We start from the raw sequence: 22178 nt of genomic DNA, 5'->3' as shown, positions 1-22178 counted from the left end.
TATCTCCAGGCTCTAACCAGAGCGCAATCCATAAATTGTCTGTCTTTGCACATACATCCATTACTTTAGGGCAAAAGCCCATTTATAAATGCTCATATACTGGTCCACGGTGCAGATCCAGGCCAACATGGATACATTCTATGCCAGCTTCCTGGATAAAAGGTGAAAAGTAGCCACTCCCTATTTGCCAGCACAATTACAGGCAATTTTCTCCATGTGCCTAATGAAAGTAGATTTACCCTACAAACGCTGACCGACTGAATATGCTCAGCTGACACCATTAGTACACAAAAGCACTTTGAGGCTCTCTGTTACACAGAAACCTACTGGTATAATATTTCCAGGAGTCAGGGGGAGGGAGCCCTCACTACAAGAGAATTCCAGCAGGACAAAGCAGGATCCCTAGAGAGAGCCCAATGCTGTTGGAGTTTCACTGAAATAAAGCAAGTCTTCCCCCCACCCCTCTCCGCTGGGAAACACGAATGGAGGGGGGTAGGGGGATGAGGAACTACAGAAACAGATTCCGTGAACTCAGTCATGGGGATTGGTCTGAAGGAAATGACATTGGGCTTAAAGGAAATCCATTTCGATTTAAAATTAAAATGAAAAACAAATGTGTAAACAGGGAGGACTTAAGCAAAAAAGAAATGAATAAACAGAGGTAAATCCTAACAAGAAAGGTAAATGGTATGAGGAAAACTACTTGGGTATTACTGCACCCCATTGTGCTCTGTCTCTTGGTCCTGTCCCCCAAAGGACAACTTTATGGTGTCTGTTCACTTACTTTCTCTGGAATCGGACCACAGGATCAGCCAGCAGGTCAGTGACGTCAAGCTTTCTCCCCTTCTCGATGACATCTCGATGTTTGCGAACAAACAGCCACCCGATATGGGAGAAGAAGAAGCCCCGGCGGGCATTGTGAGGGTCAGCGTCAGTCTCTGAGTACTTGTGGTGGACTCGGTGGTCCCTGGCCCACTCGAAAATGTCATTCTGCAGAGAGAACCCAGACCGTAAGTAAAGAGACAAAGCACCCTGGTGCCTTCTTGAAAGCTTCTCAGCCTCCCTCTATACCACATCCATCCCCCATCCTCACCACTGACTTCCGCTTTGCTCCCACAATCAACCCACAATCTCTCAAGTTCAATCCTTGGGGTTGGTTTGGAGTGGTTGCCATGAAAACAAGAGGAAATCCTTACTTTGTAGGGATCTTTGGGATGTGCCTTCTGCAGGTTTGGGCTTGTTGAGTGAATGAGAGGGGAAACCTGAAAGCTCTGGTGGAGGCTACTGAAGTCTCCCGGGAGATCACTCATGTTTAGAAAAGACAGATCCAGTCTCAAGATGAAGTAGTGGTTGTCAGAGAGAAGGGGCTACCTCCAGTATGAAAGAAGGTTGGGGCTTGGCCCGAATCGCTCCAATCTCTCTCTCTCATGCTTCCATGGCCTTCCTGTCCGACTTACAGAGAGCAGGAAGCCAGTAAGTAAAAACCCTATGAGCTACTTCACCAAATCTCTGCAAAATACCAAGACACAAATGATACTGTTTGAGGACTGCTCCAGCAGTGTGTCACAGGAAGGGAGGTGGGGTGGCTTTGGCTCCCCAAGGAGTCTGAGGTACTTGGCCTGGCTGTAGAAGCAGAAGTGCCTAAGGGACAGGCAGTACTTACTGGAATCCCAAGAGAGACTCTGGTGGCCAAGGAAGGAGAAGCATTGTCTAGCAGATTCTGCCAAACCCACAGGGAGGGTGGGACTTGGGTATACGGTGGGGGAGGGGAACCCATCCTAGGACCCTCTCATGATGGGAGACTGAAGGAAGGTGTCAAGAGACTGGAGGTCCTGGGTGAGCTATCCAGGACAAGAGCCAATGGCATTGAGGAGGGTATTGTTAAGGAGACCTCATCTACAGTCTCGGGCCAGTGAGATCTCGAGACTTGTAGTTTATACTCAGGTACATTTTTCTCTGATACTGCTTTCAAAGCTTTGAGCAGGCAAATCACACTGGGAAGTAGGGCTTTTGATAGGAAAAATAATCTGAAAATAAAAATAAATATATATAGTAGGTAAGCCCTTTTAAATCAAAAGGTCATAGTGTTTTATCCTATACTACTCAGAACTTAGTCATATTTTCACTAGCAAATCTGCCATTTCACAGATATTGGCTTCATCCTGCTGATGAGAAGAAAGGGAATGGTTTTATTCTCAAAATTCTAAGTTTCCTTTTTTTTTTTTTTTTTTAGGTTTTACTTATTTATTCATGAGAGACACAGAGAGAGGCAGAGACACAGGCAGAGGAAGAAGCAGGCTCCCTGTGGGGAGTCCGAGGTGGGACTCGATCCTGGGACTCCAGGATCACAAACTGAGCCAAAGGCAGACGCTTAACTACTGAGCCACCCAGGTGTCCCCTAACAGTTTCTTTAATCAAAAGGAGGTTCGTTGAGTTTTTGGTTTCTTGAGCTCATCCAATGCTGCTAGAAGGCTCCTCAACCCTGTTGATCCAATAGCACCCTGAAAACTTCTCAATCTGCTTCTCCCTCGGGTAATAGGACAGACAGAAGGGAGGTAGACAGACCTCATGAGTTACATGTTCAGCTTTGAATATCAAAGGAAAAAAGAGGTTCTTGGTAGTCTGTGCAAGGCAAAAATTATATCCTGGCTTACAGAGATAAGAAAGAAGGCTTTAGATTTTACTAGAGTATTTAAACATGGTGGGTTGGAAAGAATGGAAGTATTTATTAGTCATAATCACAGAATCTGGAATTAGAAAGGAATTTCAAACATCAGTCAAAGACCACTACAGCCCAAGGAATAATTTATTCCTTTTGCATTCGTTTATTGCCATGCCCACATGAACACAGCAAGGAAGGCGGATACTCTGTGCCCAGTTCACAGAAGGCAAAATGAAGTCTTACAAGACTTACTCAAGTTTGCTGGGTTGGTCAAAACAGTAATGGAAAAAAAAAAAAAAAAAAAAAAAAAAAAACGATGTTCCTTGAGTTCCTAGTTCACTCTCTTCTTAACAAAGTATTTCCCTCCTTCTCCAAATTTAGAGGGAGGTCCTTTACAGAAAACTCTCATTTTCCTTGTTAAATGGTTATATTGGTTCTTTATCACAATGCAATTTTTTAAGGACCCTAAGTAGAGAGTTCCAAGGGACTGGAAACATTGTTCTCACACAGTTCAGCATAACAGAATCACCACAAAAGTAGGACAATGAAGACAGGTTGGAACAAAGATGTTTGTTTGCTTTAATCCTTCTTACCTGGATACCTTCCCAACAGAAGCCACTTATACTACAACAGTGAGATGAAGTGAGGGTTTGGGTCACTTCCCAATTGGTCAAGCAAGTAATTGAACCCCCAATACTTTAAGATGTATTTTTTCAAAATCTTCTGTTATAGATTTATTTATTTATTTATTTATGATTTTATGATTTTATGATTTTATTTATTTATTCATAGACACAGAGAGAGAGGCGGAGACACAGGCAGAGGGAGAAGCAGGCTCCATGCAGGGAGCCCGATGCGGGACTCGATCCCGGGTCTCCAGGATCACAGCCCAGGATGCAGGCGGCGCCAAACCACTGCGCCACCGGGACTGCCCCTTTGTTTTTATTTTTAATGCGAAAGCTGATTCCAATGAAAAAGTGACTCAAAGAACGATAGGCAAACCAACAACAGGGAGAAGGGAGCAAGATTCACATGCTTATGCAAGGGCCTTTTCCTTCCTACTTATCTGATTTTGCATCTATCCTGGCGTGATTGGGAGTGGGAGCCAACCAGGAACGGCATACGTCTTTGATGAAAAGCTGTGTGTACCTAGGGTGTGTTTGGTACAGTCAATATGTGTGCAAGGGCGAGTGGAGGGCTGACGAGGAGGGTGAGGTGGCTGAGCAAACTTCAGGAGGTGGGGAGTGAGAGGGAATAGCCCCAGCAATCTCCTGCTAATCTCTTTTCCCCCCAGTGTCCCCAAAGTGCTGACTCCTCTTGTCTGGGACTCTGTGCACTGCTCCATCATCCTCGCCTCACAGGAAAGAAAAAACAAAATCAAGGCATAGAGAGATGGCAAACTTCTATCAATGAACTGACCCTCTTAAGTATGTGGATTCTCTATGTTCTGTGCGCCGTGTGCACAGTTTGGTAGGGGCATGATATTAAACTCAGCAGCAATTTCTGAAGCCTAAATACATACATCTTCTAACAAATCAGTTGACAAATGATTTCATTTGCGACTCAGAGTTTATACCTAACGGTTCTGGGAGATCACAGTCTCAATGCATAACCCCATTACCTTCAAAAGTGGACACTCACCTTTATCGAGTTTATTGATCATTCCTGGCAAAGAATTGGAGCGGTGAAAAGTGCTACATTAGTTCTAAAAGCCCAGGGTGGAACTGAGGCACAGGCAGCTTTGGGGAGTGGGAGAAGAGGCAGAGGAAGAGAGCAAACCGGAGTATACAGCTCAGGTGGTAGGTTTTATTTTATCAGGAGCCAGACCATGTCCTACTCCATGCTGTTCAAGAGAAATATAACGTGAGCACATATGTGATGAAAACTTTCCTGGTAGCCACATTTAAAAAAGTGAGAAGAAATAAGTAAAATTAATTTTAATAATATATCTTACTTATTAACATGTTCAAAATATCATTTCAATATATGATTAACATAAAATTATTAATGAGGCATTTCACATTATTTTTTGGTACCAACTCTTTGAAATTGTGTGTGTCTTTTACACTTGTAGCATACTTCAATTCAGACTAGCCGCATTTCAAGTGCTCAGTAGCCACATGTGATTAGCGGCTACCATATTGAACAGTGCAGGTCCAACTCATGGCTTGTCCACTCCTCTGTATGTGTGTTATTAAAAGTCTAAAATACGCCAGTGTTAGAAAATAAGAAAAATTTCAAAAATTTCATGTTGCTAATTGATTAGAATGTCAGATTGTCACAAACACGTGAAGGGCAATGGGCTGCGTATATCTAAATCGTTAAAATCATGCCTATCCTTCAATGTAGCAATCTGCTTTCTAGAATTTATTTTAACAAAATCATCATGGTTGTGTGCAAAGACTTAACCACAAAGATGCTCATTGCATTGAAAACTGGAAAAACCCTGAATTTCCACATAACAGGATTTCATTGAGTATCTTGTGATATATTGACTGAATACTATTCTTGTGTGTGTGTGTGTGTGTGTGTGTGTGTGTGTGTGGCAGAAAGTTTCTGAGGAGAGAAATACTAAGAAAAAAGTCTTAGGGTTACCTCAGGGGAGTGAGATTGGGAGAGAGGAGATGAGGAGAACCATCTTTACATTTTACCTTATACTCAGAAATTTTTAACAAAAGCATCTATTGGTTTTGAATTAAAAAACAAATAACAAAAGGATATTGTTATCCTGACATAGAGTGATGAAAGGGAAAGTAGTTAAAAGTAGTTTTCACAATAATAAATATAATTTTTGTAAAAATGTGTGTGTAAGCATAGGAAAAATAAAGGAAGTTAGCCAACCTGTTTAGAGTGATTCTCTCTGGGAAGCAAGATGGTGGGGGATTTTTTAATTTTTTCTTTTAGTTTGCCTGCATTTTTTACATTTTTATAATAAACAAGTTTGTCTTTTATAATATGGGGTAAACAGATTTTAAAAACATTTCTATACTCCTGAAGTGAAACCACTCAGCTTCTGCCATCAGCCCCCTGTTAGGAGAAACTCCACTAGAGTCAGATTCATCTAGTATTCCAGTCAGTTCCACATCTTTCCATCACTCTTCTTCTCTTTGTTCTTAGTAACACTCAACCAATCACACATCAACTAGTGCTACAGTGCCTTTGCTGAAATGCACCCTGTGTGTCATACCTTTAATACTTCACTCTCCATCATAGATAACATCCCTAAACAGGGCCCCTGCTGAGACTGTGGAAATTGAAATTGATCGTGTGGTGATTTTTCTCCATAAGCACAGCCTTTGAGTATTATCTGGGACTTTAGCAAAGATAATCAATCTCAAAAGCTCCATTGAAGCAGATTATGAAGCAACCGGCTCCATCAGGACCACTTTCCCTTAACTTCCTTTTATGCTCAAAGTAAATTCTTTTTTTTTTTTTTTCAAAGTAAATTCTTGAATCTAGTCCTCTAAAATGGCGATAGGGGAATCTGTCTTTTGAGGCTCACGTAATTTCCACTGGTTAGTAAGATGAAGGCTAAATGTAAACAGCATTTAGCTTGTTCTACTCAACAGATCTGAGGCCAGAATCACTGATCAGCTTTCCCCCAGCCTAGCTGCATGCAAACTGATGTGTGCTTCTGACCAGACACCACCACTGTGGTTGTACTGTCTCCTAGTTCAGTTCAGTTGTGTCACTGACTTAATATTTCAAAAGGGGAAATTTACCAGGTGGCCTCAAAACATAGCCAAAGGGAATTCCACTTGTGTTCATAACACATCTTTGTTTCTCGTCAGTAGTGAAAAGACAAACTGGGATCAACACATCAGCTCCAACAGGCAGGTTATAGAGGAGAGAGAGAGAGAGAAAGAGAGAGAGAGAGAGAGACGTGTGTGTGTGTGTGTGTGTGTCTTGTGAATGAATGACATCTTGTCTGGAAAAAGAGTCATTCTATCAAGAGGGTCAAAGAGGAGAACACTCCTGCCTCCATTCTTTAGGGACCATAAAGCTCATTTGAAATTGACTTTGTCTCGGTCTCTGGGGTCTGAATTCAATCTCCTCAAGTTCAGATGCCAACATTGTACTTTTCAAACAGTGAAAAACATTCAGTGCTTTCCCCATTGTTGATACTGGGTTAGCACTGATATTCCTCCAGATAACATTGATGATCTGTAAGAAGAGCTCAGAAAGTCCCCAAGAAGGGCCTGGCAGAAAGCTATACCACATGGCAAATTGTAGCTTCCAGAGGACAAGTTCCCACCTGCTGTGTAGCCTTCATTTGGCACTCGGCTGGGGAGGTTTTATAAGCTGGGCAAGTGTGAAAAGCCAATCTGTTTGCTGACAAAACTTAAAGTTTGCAAAGAAGGAAAGGGGCATTTTGTATTTTCTTTTATTACTCCATTGTTTAGCTCTCTTACGATGAGAAACGCATTTTTAACACACATTTTAAAAATGGCTTGGGTAGTCAAGCTTGGTAGACAAGTTGGCCTCCTGTGAATCTTTTCAACTTGGCTTTTGGGAGTTTTTTGAGTAAGTGATGTTCTAGTTTCCTGAGCTGTATCTCCTTCACTCAATGAGTCCAAATTTCAGAGAAGAAAGGCCTAGAAAACAATGACAGCCCAGCAGCAAAGGGCATACCTTGTTCCCAGATCTTGCTTTTTAAATATTACTCCCCATTAAAAGGAGTCAAGACTCCGATGAAATGGCAGGTGTCAGGATTAGGGCAGGAAAAGTACAAGAGAAATGTGATACATTTTGTTGTTGTACCAGAAAGTAAAGAATTGCTCAAAAATAATGGGGACGTGTCAAAAAAGGACACAGTAGTCTATTTGTAGTGCCTCCCACTGAACAAACCCGGAAAAATAATTTGGGGCATTAAGACAAATAACAGTAATGGATTTAAAATGATGTAATAAAATAAGAGTACATGAACCCATAATAAATAAGTAAATAAATGTAGGGGTAGAAAATAATGAGTGAAAAGTCACTGTTTTGCAGGTGCCATGATAATAATCGATTCTAGCAAGAATTGCCCATGTTTGCTGAAACTGTTGGGCAAAAGGTTAATGAAGCAAAAATATTTACATAGGCTCATAGTATCTCAGCATAAACTGCTTATTATTACAAAAGGAAAAATGGTCATCTCGTGGGAGAAACTGAGTAAACACCACTTTAAGTGATCAAAGTTCATACCACCTATAATGGTATTGGACAAAGTGATATCATTAGACAAAGTAATATCATGTGCATCTTATTTGATGCTCAGGACACAAGATCATTAATGTAGCATTTCCGACAAAAATGTACAGAATATAGGTATGAGAAAACATGAGCAAACCAAAATGGAGACATTCTACAAAATAACTGGATTGTGCATTTCAAAAATGTTGAAGTCCTAAAATCAAGGGAAGACCAAGGAGATATTCCAGATGTAGGAGGCCAAAGGGGCATCACAACTCATTGTAAGGCAGGATCTTGAATTGGTTCTTGGGCTAAGATCCTAGATATAGCATTTTATCAACATTAAATCCTCTGATTTTCGTCCATTTTCTATGTTCTTATAAAATGTCTTTGTGGGATCCCTGGGTGGCTCAGCAGCTTAGGGCCTGCCTGCCTTTGGCCCAGGGCATGATCCTGGAGTCCCCAGGATCGAGTCAAGCATCAGGCTCCCTGCATGAAACCTGCTTCTCCCTCTGCCTGTCTCTGCCTCTCTCTCTCTCCCTGTCTCTCATGAATAAATAAATAAAATATTTTTAAAAAAATGTCTGTGCTATTAGGAACTACATAGTGAAGTACTGAGGGATGAAAAGGCATGATGTTTTTAACTTAGTCTCAAATGATTCAGAAAAACTAACACAGAAGAATGTATATTCATGCATATGGAAAGAGAAAGAACAATAAAGCAAATGAGGCAATATGTGAACCATTAGTGAATCTGGGTGAAGGGTAAACAGGATTCCTCATGGTATTTTTGCAAGTGTTCTGTAAGTCCAAAATTATTTCACAATAAAGCGTTAAAACTAAAAAAAAAAAAATGTCAAGGGAAGCTTTCTATAAAAATCTCCAATTTTCCCCTTCTACTCCATTTCTACCCCACCATTCTTGCTCAAGTTGTTGCCAGTCTGCCTGACTCCTGTTAACAGCCTCTTACTCCTCCTGCCCCCAGTCCTTTCCCCCTGTGCAATACATCTGGTACACTGCGACCATCCTTCCCAGATTCATATTCCCCAAATACCAACCTTGCTCATTATCCAACAATCTCTTCTTACTACTTTTCTCATCAAGTCTAAACATTTTTTTTTCTTGACAATCAAAGAGTTTCAACTGGTCTGATAATCCTTATCTTTCCCACTTTGTTTATTCTTTTTTTATATAATATTTTATTTATTCATGAACGACACAGAGGGGCAGAGACACAGGCAAAAGGAGAAGCAGGCTCCTCACAAGGAGCCCGAGGCAGGACTTGATCCCAGACCCCGGGATCACGCCCTGAACTGAAGGCAGATGCTCAACGGCTGAGCCCCTCAGGCATCCCTTTGTTTATTCTTTAATGTGACAAATATTTACTGACTGTTGGTATGTGGTAAGAGATAAGGAATAGGACAACCAAGGCTCTGTCCTCAAGGAATATATGTTGTATGGAGAAGACAAACATAAAGTTAATGGAGTCAAAGAAATAAAATCATTTCAGACTGAGATTAGTGTTGTGAAGTAAATACATATGGGGAATAGCAAGGGGACGCTCAGCAAGGACTTTCTAATCAGGTAATCCTCAGGCTGGGAAGAGCTGGGGGCAGGGGGAGAAGGGAAACATCTGGAGTAGAGGGGAGGACTGGGCACAGTCCAGGAACCAGACCAGTGTGTTGCGGGTGCAGCAGTAGGGCAAGAGTGAAGTCTGAGAGGTATTATGGCGTAATGAAGAATGTATCTGGTCTTTGTCCCTGGTGGTTCCTGGCACAGAACTTCAAAAACCCTTGGAATTTCCTGAGTGATAAGAGTCTCTTTATTATGCTAGTGGCATAACTGTGGTGGGCCCCCTATATAGCTTCCGCATCAGGCTGGTCACCAAAAAGACCCACTTCACCAGGGGAGGGGAACTAGACACTGAGTTCAGTCCTGGGGTCAGTACAGACTCTGGACACAGACTTGGAGGAGTTTTTTGGCTGACCAATGCATGATGTGCAGGGCAGGTGGCACACTTTGATTCTACCGGGAGAGGGCACAGAAGCTTTGCCTGAGGGATCCTCAGACCTCGCCCTATGTGTCTCTTCCATTTGGTTGGTCCTGATTTTATAATCAGAATCTTTATAATCAGATATCCTTTATAATTAAAACTGCAATAGGAAGTACAATACTTTTTTGAGTTCTGTCTAGTGAATTCTCAAACCTGAGGGAATTGTGGGAATTTGGAGCCAGTAAGTCAGAGGTACAAGGGACCTGGAGATCCTATTTGTGGCTGGGACCTAAAGTGATGGCAGTCATGTGGAAGGTTGAGGCTCGACCTTGTGGGATTCAACACCAACTCAGGTGATTAGTATCACAACTGTAGTGAAATATGCTTGAGATGAAAGCAGAGCATTGGGATGCAAAAGCCTGATCACTCAGGGCCTTTGAGGCCAGGGTAACAAGCCTAGATTTCATTCCAAATGCAATGCTAAACCACTGAAAGATTCTTTCTTTCTCACTGGAGAGTGGTTTAATTTTCAATAAATTCTGTCTGGCTGCAGTATGGCAAGGGGCAGGTGTTGAAGGAGGAAGACCAGTTTATAAGGCATCTGCAGTATATAGGCAAGACATGGTGGTGGCTTGGACCAGAGGGTGGCACAGATGAGAAGCGTGCAGATGCAAGATGCAAGTGGAACTTGAAGATGTTAGCTATAGGACTGGCATGAGGCATGATTAGGGAAATAGAGAAATCCTGAATGATGCCCAGATTTCTGGCACCATTAGGGGGAGATGAAAGACTCGCAGCTTTGGTTTTGGCACATTGATTCTGAGAGGCCTAAGAGACATCCAGTGAGAGATATCGTGCAGGTAGCTGGGTTTACAACATGTGAGAGCAGACTGCAGTCAGTTTCCTTCGTTAATCAGACTAATTTTCAACTATGCAAGGACCCCATACAATATGCCATGATTATTCCTCTCTGTCCACCTCTGCTCTCGTGTTTCTCCTACCTTCCCCCTTCCTCCTCGCCTCTGCAAATCCTCCTCACCCTTCAAGTTCCAGCTCAAAACTCCCTTCTGCATTAGGTTTTTTGTTTTTGTTTTTTTGTTTTTTTAGATTTTATTTATTTATTCATGAAAAGCACAGAGAGAGAGAGAGAGAGAGAGAGAGAGGCAGAGGCACAGGCAGAGGCAGAAGCAGGTATGTCCATGCAGAGCCCAATGTGGGGCTCGATCCCAGGTCTCCAGGATCACGCCCTGGGCTGAAGGTGGTGCTAAACCGCTGAGCCACCCAGGCTGCCCTGCATTAGGTTTAATCCTAGTCATATTCACATTTCAAGCCATAGGAGTCAGTATGAAGCTTTCAAGCAGTTTAACTCCCTGTGGTCTTGTAAGAGTTCCCCTTTATTATATAGAAGTCTAGCCAGCTCTATCAGATTGCAAACACCTCTGACAAGGGCCATTTCTTATACATCTCTTATATTCTTCACAAGCACATAGGGGTTTATGCACCTTTAAATTAAAAAGGAATTAACTAGGGGATGCCTGGGTGGCTAAGTGGTTGAGCGGCTGCCTTTGGCTCAGGTCATGATATCAGGGTCCTGGGTTAGAGTCCCACATCTGGCTCCCCACAGGGAGCCTGCTTCTCCCTCTGCCTATGTCTCTATCTTTCTCTGTGTCTCTCATGAATAAATAAATAAATAATCTTAAAAAAATTAAAAGGAACTAACTAGAGATTTACACAAAAAGCCACAGAAGAAGAAGAAGAAAAAAAAGGAGAAAAAAGAAGAAAAAAAAAGCCACAGAAGAGTCAATAGTAGAAAATGATCACATGTGTCTGTCTTCTAAAAGAGTTTTTAAAAGTAAGGCTAGAAATTTCTTCTGACAAATGAAACTATAAATTTTGCTATTAATTAAAATTGTTGATTTGACGGCTCTTGTAGACACTATAACTTCAAAGCTTTATAAAAGATGTAAAACAGCATCCCTGAAACACTCCTGTAACAAGAGCTCTGATTGGCGCTAGTAGGAACTATGATAGGATGATTGAAAGCCTGAACTTTGATAAATAAGGACAAGAGATGAAAATAGCTTCATATCTAATGAAGGGCGGGGACAGGGAGGGAAGTTAATGGAAGGCCCCAGTGGATCTGTGAGATCTATTTTTATTTAGCACCTTCATTAATGACTGGGAGCAAGGGTACACAATATGTTAATAACGTTTTTTGGTTGTTACCAAATTAGGAGGTGCTGCAGACATCACTGAAGACAGAGAAATAACACAGATGGATCTAAAGAGGTTGGAAATATGAATAGAAATTATCACAATGAGATTTGATTTAGGAAAAATGCAAATGAAGGCAGCTGGGAAAGAAATCATCCAAAATGCAAAATAATCAGTGGGTTGGGAAACCTAGAAAGCAACAACATGGAATGTCTGGCTGGAGAGTAGTGAGAATAAAGAGTAAAGAGTGACAACTCAGTGCTAGCTTAGCCCAAATAGTCAGTAGCAGGTCCGGGAAGAAACAGCTTGTCAAGGAGTTACATTTTGACACAATGTCCTTGGACATCTATACACAGTTTTGGAGACAATGTGGGGGAATAAACAAAAATCAGCTCAGACATTTGAGCCTTTGTTTCTTCAGTTTAAAACAAGGGATTAGACTCTGTTTCTGAGGTCCCCTGGTGTCAACCCTCTGGCAGGTTCTAAAAGAGGAATTGAGTGGTGGCAGAGAAATGCCTGGCTACCGCCAGGTGCCCAGTCTGGATGCCTCATCCCAGGATCTTCCTTATGAAAAGTAAGCTGAATGAAACAGCTTGAAAATATATGTCAGGATTGGTTCTGTATTGACAGCCCTGCATGTGGAATTCATCATAAACAAGTGTTGGAGCACCTGGGTGGCTCAGTCGGGTAAGCATCTGCCTTCAGCTCAGGTCATGATCCCAGGGTTTCGGGATGGAGCCTCACGTTGGACTCCCTGCTTACCAAGCAGTCTGCTTCTCCCTCTCCCTCTGCCTGTCACCCAATTCATGCTTGCCTGCTCACTCTCTCTCAGATGAATAAATAAAATCTTAAAAAAAAAAAAAACAAGTTCTGCCAATAGAGATGTGAAGCCAAATGAACATATAAAATCGGATAGCAGGAAGTTTCCAGAACGCTTGGTGAGATGCATAGGAGTGGTGGCTGCCCAAGCTGAGCCCAGCAACATGCTCCATGCTCCTTCCTGCTCCCCTACACCAGCTTCGGCCCTCTCACTGGCTGTAGAAAATGGTGAAAGAAACCACTTACTGTGATGTTTTTGAGGGTCAAATCCAATGCCACCCAGGAAGAATTGAAAAAGGCTTACAGGAAACTGGCTTTCATTGAAGTACCACCCTGGAGGATTTAGCCCCTGACTTTGGCCCAGGGCCTGATCCTGGAGACCCGGGATCGAGTCCCACTTCCGGCTCCCTGCGTGGAGCCTGCTTCTCCCTCTGCCTGTGTCTCTGCCTCTCTGTCTCTCTCTCTCTCTCTGTTTCTCTATGTTTATAATGAATAAATAAATAAAACTTAAAAAAAAAAAAGAAGTACCACCCTGATAAGAATCCAAATGAGGGAGAGAAGTTTCAACAGATTCCTCAAGCTTATGAAGTGCTCTCTGATACAAAGAAAAGGGAATTATATGACAAAAGAGGAGAACAGGCAATTAAAGAAAGTGGAGCTGGTGGTGGTTTTGGCTCCCCCACAGACATCTTTGATATGTTCTTTGGATAAGGAGGAAGGTTGCAGAAAGAAAGGGGAGGTAAAAATGTTGTGCATCAGCTCTCAGTAACCTTAGAAGATCTATATAATGGTGCAACAAGAAAACCAGCTTGCAAAAGAATGTATTTACGATAAATGTGAACACCGAGGTAGTAAGAAAAGAGTAGTTGAATGTTGTCCCAATTGTCGAGGTACTGGAATGCAAATAAGAATTCATCAGATAAAAAAAAAAAAATCATCAGATAGGACCTGGAATGGATCAGCAATTCAACCTGTGTGCATGGAGTGCCAGGGCCAGAGGGAACAGATCAGTCTTAAAGATAGATGTAAAAGCTACAACAGAAGGAAGATAGCTAAAGAGAAGAAGATTCTAGAAGTGCATATTGACAAAGGCACGAAAGATAGCCAGGAGATAACATTCCATGGTGAAGGAGACCAAGAACCAGAACTGGGACCAGGAGATATTATTATTGTTCTAGATCAGAAGGACCATGCTGTGGGAATGTGAACTGGTGCAGCCACACTGGAAAACTGTGAAGGTTCCTCAAAGAGTTAAAAATAGACCTGCCCTACGACCCAGCAATTGCACTGTTGGGGATTTACCCCAAAGATACAGATGCAGTGAAAAGCCGAGACACCTGCACCCCAATGTTTATAGCAGCAATGTCCACAACAGCCAAACTGTGGAAGGAGACTTGATGTCCTTCCAAGATGAATGGATGTAGAAGATGTGGTCTGTACATAAAATGGAATATTACTCAGCCATTAGAAAGGACGAATACCCACATGCTTCGACGTGGGTGGAACTGGAGGATATTGTGTTGAGTGAAGTAAGTCAATCGGAGAAGGACAAACATTATATGGTTTCATTCATACGGGGAATATAAAAAATAGTGAAAGGGATTATAGGGAAAAGGAGAGAAAATGAGTGGGAAAAACCAGAGAGAGAGAGACAAAACATGAGAGACTCCTAACTCTGGGAAACGAACAAGGGGTAGTAGAAGGGGAGGTGGGGGGGTGGTGACTGGGTCATGGGCATTGAAGGGGGCACCTGACGAGATGAGCACTGGGTGTTATACTATATGTTGGCAAATCAAACTCCAATTAAAAAAATATACAAAAAAAAGTTATTTCAAAAAAAAGTTAAAAAAATTAATAGTTCACTTTCACTATGTTAGGACATCAGAAAGATCACAGGATGTTAAAGCTGGACTCCTCTCCAGTGTGCTCCCTATATCTGCAACACTAACTACATTACTATGGGTGACAGCATGCTAAGTGGAAAAAGTATCTACTGTATTTTGAATCAAATCTATCTGAGCTGCAATCCAGACAACCCATTCATGCCCAGTTTGTCTTTGCTCATGTTATATAAATTCTCTGAGCCTCAATATTTTCCTTTGCAAAACTGAAACAATAAAACTTACTTTGCAAAGCTTAAAAGAAAAAAAAAAGGGACCATGCTGTTTTTACTCAATGAGGAGAACACTTTTTCATGTATATGGACATACAGCTGGTTGAAGCCCTGTGAGGCTTTCAAAAGCCAATATTGACTCTTGACAACCGAACTCTTGACACTCTTGACAACTAAACCATCATCATCACCTCTCATCCAGGTCAGACTGTCAAGCACGAGGATATCAAGTGTGTGCTAAAGAAAGGCATGCCAATTTATCGCAGACCATATGAGAAGGGTTGCCTAATCATTGAATTTAAGGTAAACTTCCCTGAGAATGGCTTTCTCTCTCCTGATAAACTTTCTTTGCTGGAAAAACTCCTACCTGAGAGGAAGGAAGTAGAAGAGACTAATGAAATGGACCAGGTGGAACTGGTGGACTTTGATCCCAATCAGCAAAGATGGCACCATGATAATGGGGAAGCATATGAGGATGATGAACATCATCCTAGGGGTGGTGTTCAGTGTCAGACCTCTTAATGGGGCCGGTGAATAACACTGCTGGCATTTTATATGCAGTAGTGAAGTACTGACGGACTTAATCATAGCTCACTACCTGCTATTGTTTCTGTTTTAATATTCATCTATAGTAGTATTTTAAGAGTTAAGTGAAGAATAAACTCAGATTAAGAAAAAAACCTGATAGCTATTTGTTTACAAAAGTACCCTCTACTCTACCAAGTATTTCTTTGAATAAAAACTCTCTGTGTGCTTTTAAAGTATTTATGTTTTTGTTTACAAAGGCTTGATCACCTCGCAAAGCTTAGGAAAAGCCCATTGTACAGAGGGTGAAATCTGCATGAAGAGTCTCTGCTCTGTCTGGGGTTGGGTAACCCGAGAGGCAGGCTGGCCCTCCGGATTGTGCGCCCATCCACAGGGGGACACCCTTTGCTCCGACGAGTACATTTTCATTCCCTCGAGGTGTGTTTTCGTGGGTGGTTTTCCTCGTCTCCCCAGCTCTCACTGACCTAGATCCACAACAAGGAAGGAGGTGAGGCATCTTAGCATCTTAGCTGGAGCCTGCACAGAGAGCCCCCAAGGTCAAGGATTCTGGAGCCTGAAGTAAGCATTCTGATGTTTCTCCTACCTGACTGCCACCGCACGCGCTAGTGCCCTGAGGTGTAGGCGAGGGTCCCCCCTCACAGGCAAGTCTCTCTCCTTGACATGCACATCCACACAGAGCCAGCCTCGGGCAGGGGCTGGTCTGTGATCCTGAATCTGGCACAATACCTCCAGGGTCTCATGACTGTGGTCTGAGGCTTCATCGTGTCCCTGAGATGTATGAGGCCGTATTGCTCCCCCAACTACCATTCTGCCTTGCCATGGCATGTAGGCAATACCCAGACTCGGTGCTATGTCTAACAGAGCCCTGCACTGAGGTGGCACCTGTCCCCCTCTCTGTAATCTCTTCTACAGCCATCCCCCTCACCCACATGGACCAGCCGCACTGGCCACCTTTCTCTTCCTTGAACACACCATATCTGTTCCTATCTTCATCTCCTCCTTCCATCTGGATTGCTCTTCCCCTCTCTGGTCTCTCCCCCAGGGCTCACTCAGCTCTAGGGTCAGCTCCTGGGGGAGGGCTTCTCCCAGCATCCTCCCTGAAGCAGCCACTTCCCTGGCACCCTGGCACATCGCTGTGTTTAAATGCTTCACATGCTTTTCTCTCTCTGAGTAACTTTGTCCATTCATTTGTTTACTTGTTGATTTGCTCTCCCTCCTACTGATATATATATTCTATGAGGACAGGGACTGGTCTGTCATGTTCTTCAATGCCTGCTGAATGAAAGGATAAATAGACACTTTGATCCTGCTAGAGGCTCCGAAGCATTGCAGTAAGAGGGTGACCTCTGGAGTCAGCTGCCTGCACTTAAATTCCCCATTGGTGACTTCAGCCTGTACGTCCTTGGACAGTTTACACAGCCTCTTTTCTTTCCATTCTCTCACCTATCAGAGGAGGAATATAACAGTATCTACCTTTCAGGGGTAGTGTCAGAGGACTATGTAAAGTACTTAGTGAAGTGCTTGGTATGTAGTTGTCACTAGATGATTGTTTTGTTTTGTTGTGGTAGTAATTATATAGCTGCCAGGGATCCCTGGGTGGCGCAGTGGTTTGGCGCCTGCCTTTGGCCCAGGGCGCGATCCTGGAGACCCGGGATCGAATCCCACGTCGGGCTCCCGGTGCATGGAGCCTGCTTCTCCCTCTGCCTGTGTCTCTGCCTCTCTCTCTCTCTCTGTGACTATCATAAATAAATTTAAAAAAAAATTATATAGCTGCCAAAGTTTATGGCCCATGACCATGTGATTTACTTGACTTATTTATATGTAAAGTTTGCTCCATTTGCAAATCACGGTGTAACTTCCACTTTCTGGTCTGACATATAAAGAGCTTGAAAGTAATCAATCACTCTCCTTACAACAACAACAAAAGGCTAAATGAACTGAAAACCAGGGACTCTTAGATCCATCAGAGAACTGAGGTCACAGGGCAAACTGCTGCACCAGAACTAGAGAGAAAAATGGGCAGTTATAGAGCAGTACTGCCTACCAAAAGCAGAAGCCCAGAGCAAAAGCCCACAGCTAGTGCCCGGATGTAGGTACACTTTAAACTGTAATCGATGAATTGCTGAAGTCTTAGTGAGGGCACGCCTGAAGGTTAAAGACGACAGGGGTCCAGGACCACAGGGCCTCAACTTTCACCTACCAGGTTCCCACTATGAACAGCTGAGAAAAAAACCTCTGTTCTCCCAGTAGGTGGAAGAGAAAAGTAATGATTCTGAAATACACAGAGCTCTCTGTTCTCTTTCCAAGATCAGTCTTCAAGAGAAACTATTTTATCAGCTCCTAATCAACCAAGGTTTTACCAAAGCCTAAGTGCCCCAAGGAAGGGAAATACCTCAGGCTCACAAACTGAGACCTAATTACAAGGCTACAGAAAGCCCCTCCATCTCCGTATCAATAGTGCTCCTGTATAATGACAGAATTTCAATGGAAAGAACTAAAAGCCTTCAATGTCATTTAAGAAAAAAATCTCTAGGAAGACCCAAAGATAAGGGGGGAGAGAAAAAACAAGGACACTAGAGGAAAGTTAAGCCCTTGACACCATAGCTACAGCAGACGGTAAGCACACAGCCTAATTCCTAACCAGATAAACACAAAACCTCATACTAAAGCCCTCTTTCCTCAGTTCCTTTTACCCAGGACCTCGTGTCCAGCTTTCGACAAAAAATTACAAAGTACGCTAAAAAGGCAGAAAATGCCATCTAAGAAGAAAAAGCAAGCATCAGAACTAGATGCGGATATGGCAGTGATGTTGGAATTATCAGACTGAAAATCTAAAACAACTGCTATGGGTATGCTATGAGCTTTAAAAGAAAAAAATGGACAACATGCAAGAACAGATGGATAATATAAATGGAAATGGCAACTCAAAGAAAAGATGAAAGAAAAATGCTAGAAATCAGAAAAGCTGTAACAAATGAAGAAGGCCTTTGTTGGGTTCACCAGTAGGACTGGACATGGCTAAGGAAAGAAACAGTGATCTTGAAGATATATAAATAGCAACTTCCCAAACTGAAATGCAAAAAGAAGACATGGAGAGTTAAAAACAGCAGGGGCCCAGGACCAGAGATAGAACAATGTCTTGAGGAACCATAGGACTATTACAACAGGTGTAACAAATGTTTAACTGGAATAGCAGAAAAAGAAATAGAAAAGAAAAAACAAATAGCAGTAGAAATATTTGAAGTAATAAAGGCTGCAATTTTTCCAAAATTAATTACAGACACCAAACCACAGATCTGGGAAGCCCAGAGAGCATCAAGCAGGGTAAATCACACACACAAAAATCTCTACTTACGCATATCATATTCAAACTGCAGAGACTCAAAGGCAAAGAGAAAATAATGAAAGAACCCAGAGGGGCAAGGTAAGAAATCCTTATAAAGGAGCAACATGCAAGTAAGAAGAAAATGAAGTAAATTATTTAATGTGCTGAAAGAAAACCCTCAAAACCTAGAATTCCACACCCAACAAAGTTATTTACCAAAAGTGAAAGAGAAATAAAGACTCTCAGAAAAACAAAAACTAAAGGAAATTTGTTACCAATAGACCTGCCTTGCAAGAAATGATAGTTTTTTAGAGAGAAGGAAAATGGGAATTGTTAGAAACCCAGGTCTACATAAAGAAAGAAGAGCTTTAGAGAATGAATAAATGAAAGTAAAATAAAACCTTCAATTTTTATTATTTTTTTTAAGACTTTATTTATTTGAGAGAGAATGCCAGCATGCGCATGCATGAACTGTGGGGGGAGAAGGAGAAGAGAGGCAGAGGCAGAGAATCTCAAGCAGACTCTGCATGGAGCATGGAGCCTGACCCAGTTCTCAATCTCTCATCCCTGAGATCATAACCTGAGCCAAAACCAAGAGTCAGACACCTAACAGACTGAGTCACCCAGGTGCCCCCTTCAAATTTTCTTATTCTTAATCGATCTAACAGGTGGTAGTTTGTTTGAAATAATAATAGCAACAATGTATTTGGTGATCATAGCTTAATGACAGGGATGTCCTAGGGGGCAGGGAGGAGGAATTGGGAATGCTCTGTTACAAGGTTGCTGTAGTACTGGGAAGTGCTATAATGTTATTTGAAAGTGGATTTGGATTAGTTCTAAATGTATATTGCAAACTCTAGAGCGAGCACTACACAATTGTAAAGAAGTATAGTTGATATGCTAAAAGGGGAGAGAAAATAGAATCATGTAAATGAACAGTTAAAACCAGGGAAGACAAAAAAGGTACAAAGAACAAAGTCAATGAATAACAAACAGAAACACGGTGGATATTAACCCAACTACATCAGTAATCATTTTAAGTGTAAATAGTTTAAACACACCAGTTAAAAGACAGGATGTCGGGGATCCCTGGGTGGCTCGTGGTTTAGTGCCTGCCTTCAGCTCAGAGTGTGATCGTGGACACCCGGGATCGAGTCTCACGTTGGGGTCCCTGCATGGAGCCTGCTTCTCCCACAGCTTGTGTCTCTGCCTCTCTCTCTTTCTCTCTCTCTCTCTCTCTGTGTCTCTAATGAATAAATAAATAAAATCTTAAAAATAAAAAATAAAAGACAGGATGTCACAGTGGATTAAAACAAAACAAAACAAAACAAGAGCCAACTATGAGCTGTTCACTGATCACATTGTTGGCCATCACCCAAAAACATCCATGGGTGAGCCTAAGGCTCCCTGGCCTGAGGGTCAGGAGACAGGATGCAGTCTGGTCTATCCACCCACCAGCTGTGTGACCTTTCACAAGTCACTGACATTCTCTGGGCCTCTCTTTACCCTTCTCCTTGCCCTTTATTGCAAAATAAGAGGATTTAGACCGAATCCCTTAACCTCTCTTCCAGTTCAAAATACAAAGCCTTTGTACTAGGATCTGATGAGAAATCTGGGCAGGCAGAGAGGAAATTGCAGCATCTATCAGATGCTTTTGGACTGAGTTCATGAGAGACCTACCTGTAGCCAGAAGGGGTGTGTGCATGAGTATGAAAACACAAACCCAAAGTCTGGCTACTGCTTGCAAAAACTGAACTCTTGGAGACTACTGGATGGCAGGAATATCTCACTTGGGTGTATATTTGACTAGCAGAAAATGATAAGGAATTTGCAAATCATATTTAGGTTGAATTGTATCCTACTGATCAGGAAGGAGAATGGGCCAGAGAGGAACTCAGGGAGTCTCTGCTGAATATAAGGGAGAGAGGATTACCAGAGCTCCTTGTCTTGCATTCCTGGCCCATTGTCATCTTTTCAGACTAAACTTCCACCTTTCCCACTATTACCCCTGCCCCATGTACATACATCCTTTGCAGAAGAAACGGAAGAGAGAATCTCAAATGTTTAAGTTCCTGTGTTAAGTAAATTGTTCTTGAAGATCTCATTCAGCTTCTAGCAAAAGCCCTGCTCATCTTCAAATACAGAACCATGGCATTGACTGTCCATTTTGGCCAGAGGCATGACCATTCTGATCGAAGAAAGCACAGGAGAATCCTTGAAATTATCTTTAAAAACCCACGAGGACATCAAAGGGAAACTAAATCAATGACTCTGCATTAAATCAAGGTTGCAGGTCAGCACCCTAGATGGACAGATCACAGCACATTTTTACTTTCCCAGGTTGTTCTTTCCCCAGGGTTAAGTGGTCGGGATCGACTGTATTCTGTCCCACTGACACAGATATGCACTGTATGGAAGCTGGCCCAATGCTAATCTTACATACTTCCCATCTAGTTGTTCTTGTTCTTCTTGTTCTTCTTCTTCTTCTTCTTCTTCTTCTTCTTCTTCTTCTTCTTTTTAAGATTTTATTTATTTATTTGACACACAGAGAGAACACAAGCAGGGGCAGAGAGAGAAGCAGAAGCAGAAGCAGGCTCCCCACCAAGCAGAAAGTCTGATATAGGACTCTACCCCAGGACCCTGGGATCATGATCTGAGCCAAAGGCAGATGCCTAACCAACTGAGCCACCCAGGGGTCTCGAAACTCTCACCTAGTTCTAAGCGACACTGTTATAAACCTCAGACCCATGAAGTACTGACATTTCCAATGGAAAACTGTAAGAATTCTAATATTCCACTAGATGGAAGGCTGTATGAAGGCAAGGATCGTGACTATGTTTGCTAATCATTATGCCCACTGTGCCTAGCTCAGTGCTTAGCATAGAGTAGGTGCTCTGTAAACATTTGTTAAATGAATGAAAAAAATTCCAGCATACATGTGGGCCTGGACAAAGTATGCATCATTCAAATTTGTTGATTTCTAAAAATACTTTTTAAAATCATTCATTCATTTCTCATTTTTTTAGCAAGCTGTCATTGAGTAAGCCTTCTACATGATAGGGACCAAAACACAAAAATGAATGAGACAGTATGCTGATTCTCATAAAGAAGAAGGGGAACAGTATTTACCGAGTATAGCTTTAGGTTGGGCACTTTTTATTCATGATATCGTCCTTCTAGCAATCCTGTGAGGTAAATATTACTTTTACCCCCCTGCCTTTGCATATAAGGGAAGAGAGGCTTGCACAAAGACCCACATCTGGCAAATGACAAAGCCAAGAATTTATTCCAGGACCTGGGTACTTCCCTCTGTGATGTACTATCTCCCCAG

At 42.2% G+C, this 22178-nt stretch overlaps 1 protein-coding gene across 1 annotated transcript in view; it reads right to left on the bottom strand.

The window, feature by feature from the left end:
- Positions 1-22178, bottom strand: part of SCD5 (stearoyl-CoA desaturase 5) — a 145389-nt gene that overhangs the window by 37303 nt on the left and 85908 nt on the right. The window contains exon 3 of the mRNA XM_055313098.1: positions 785-990. Coding sequence (XP_055169073.1) covers positions 785-990 — 206 coding nt within the window. The remainder of the gene's footprint in view (positions 1-784; positions 991-22178) is intronic.

The sequence above is a fragment of the Nyctereutes procyonoides genome, unplaced genomic scaffold, assembly GCF_905146905.1.
Source record: "Nyctereutes procyonoides isolate TBG_1078 unplaced genomic scaffold, NYPRO_anot_genome, whole genome shotgun sequence".
NCBI classification, from domain to species: Eukaryota; Metazoa; Chordata; class Mammalia; order Carnivora; family Canidae; genus Nyctereutes; species Nyctereutes procyonoides.
This window is presented reverse-complemented; position numbering and strand designations above follow the sequence as displayed.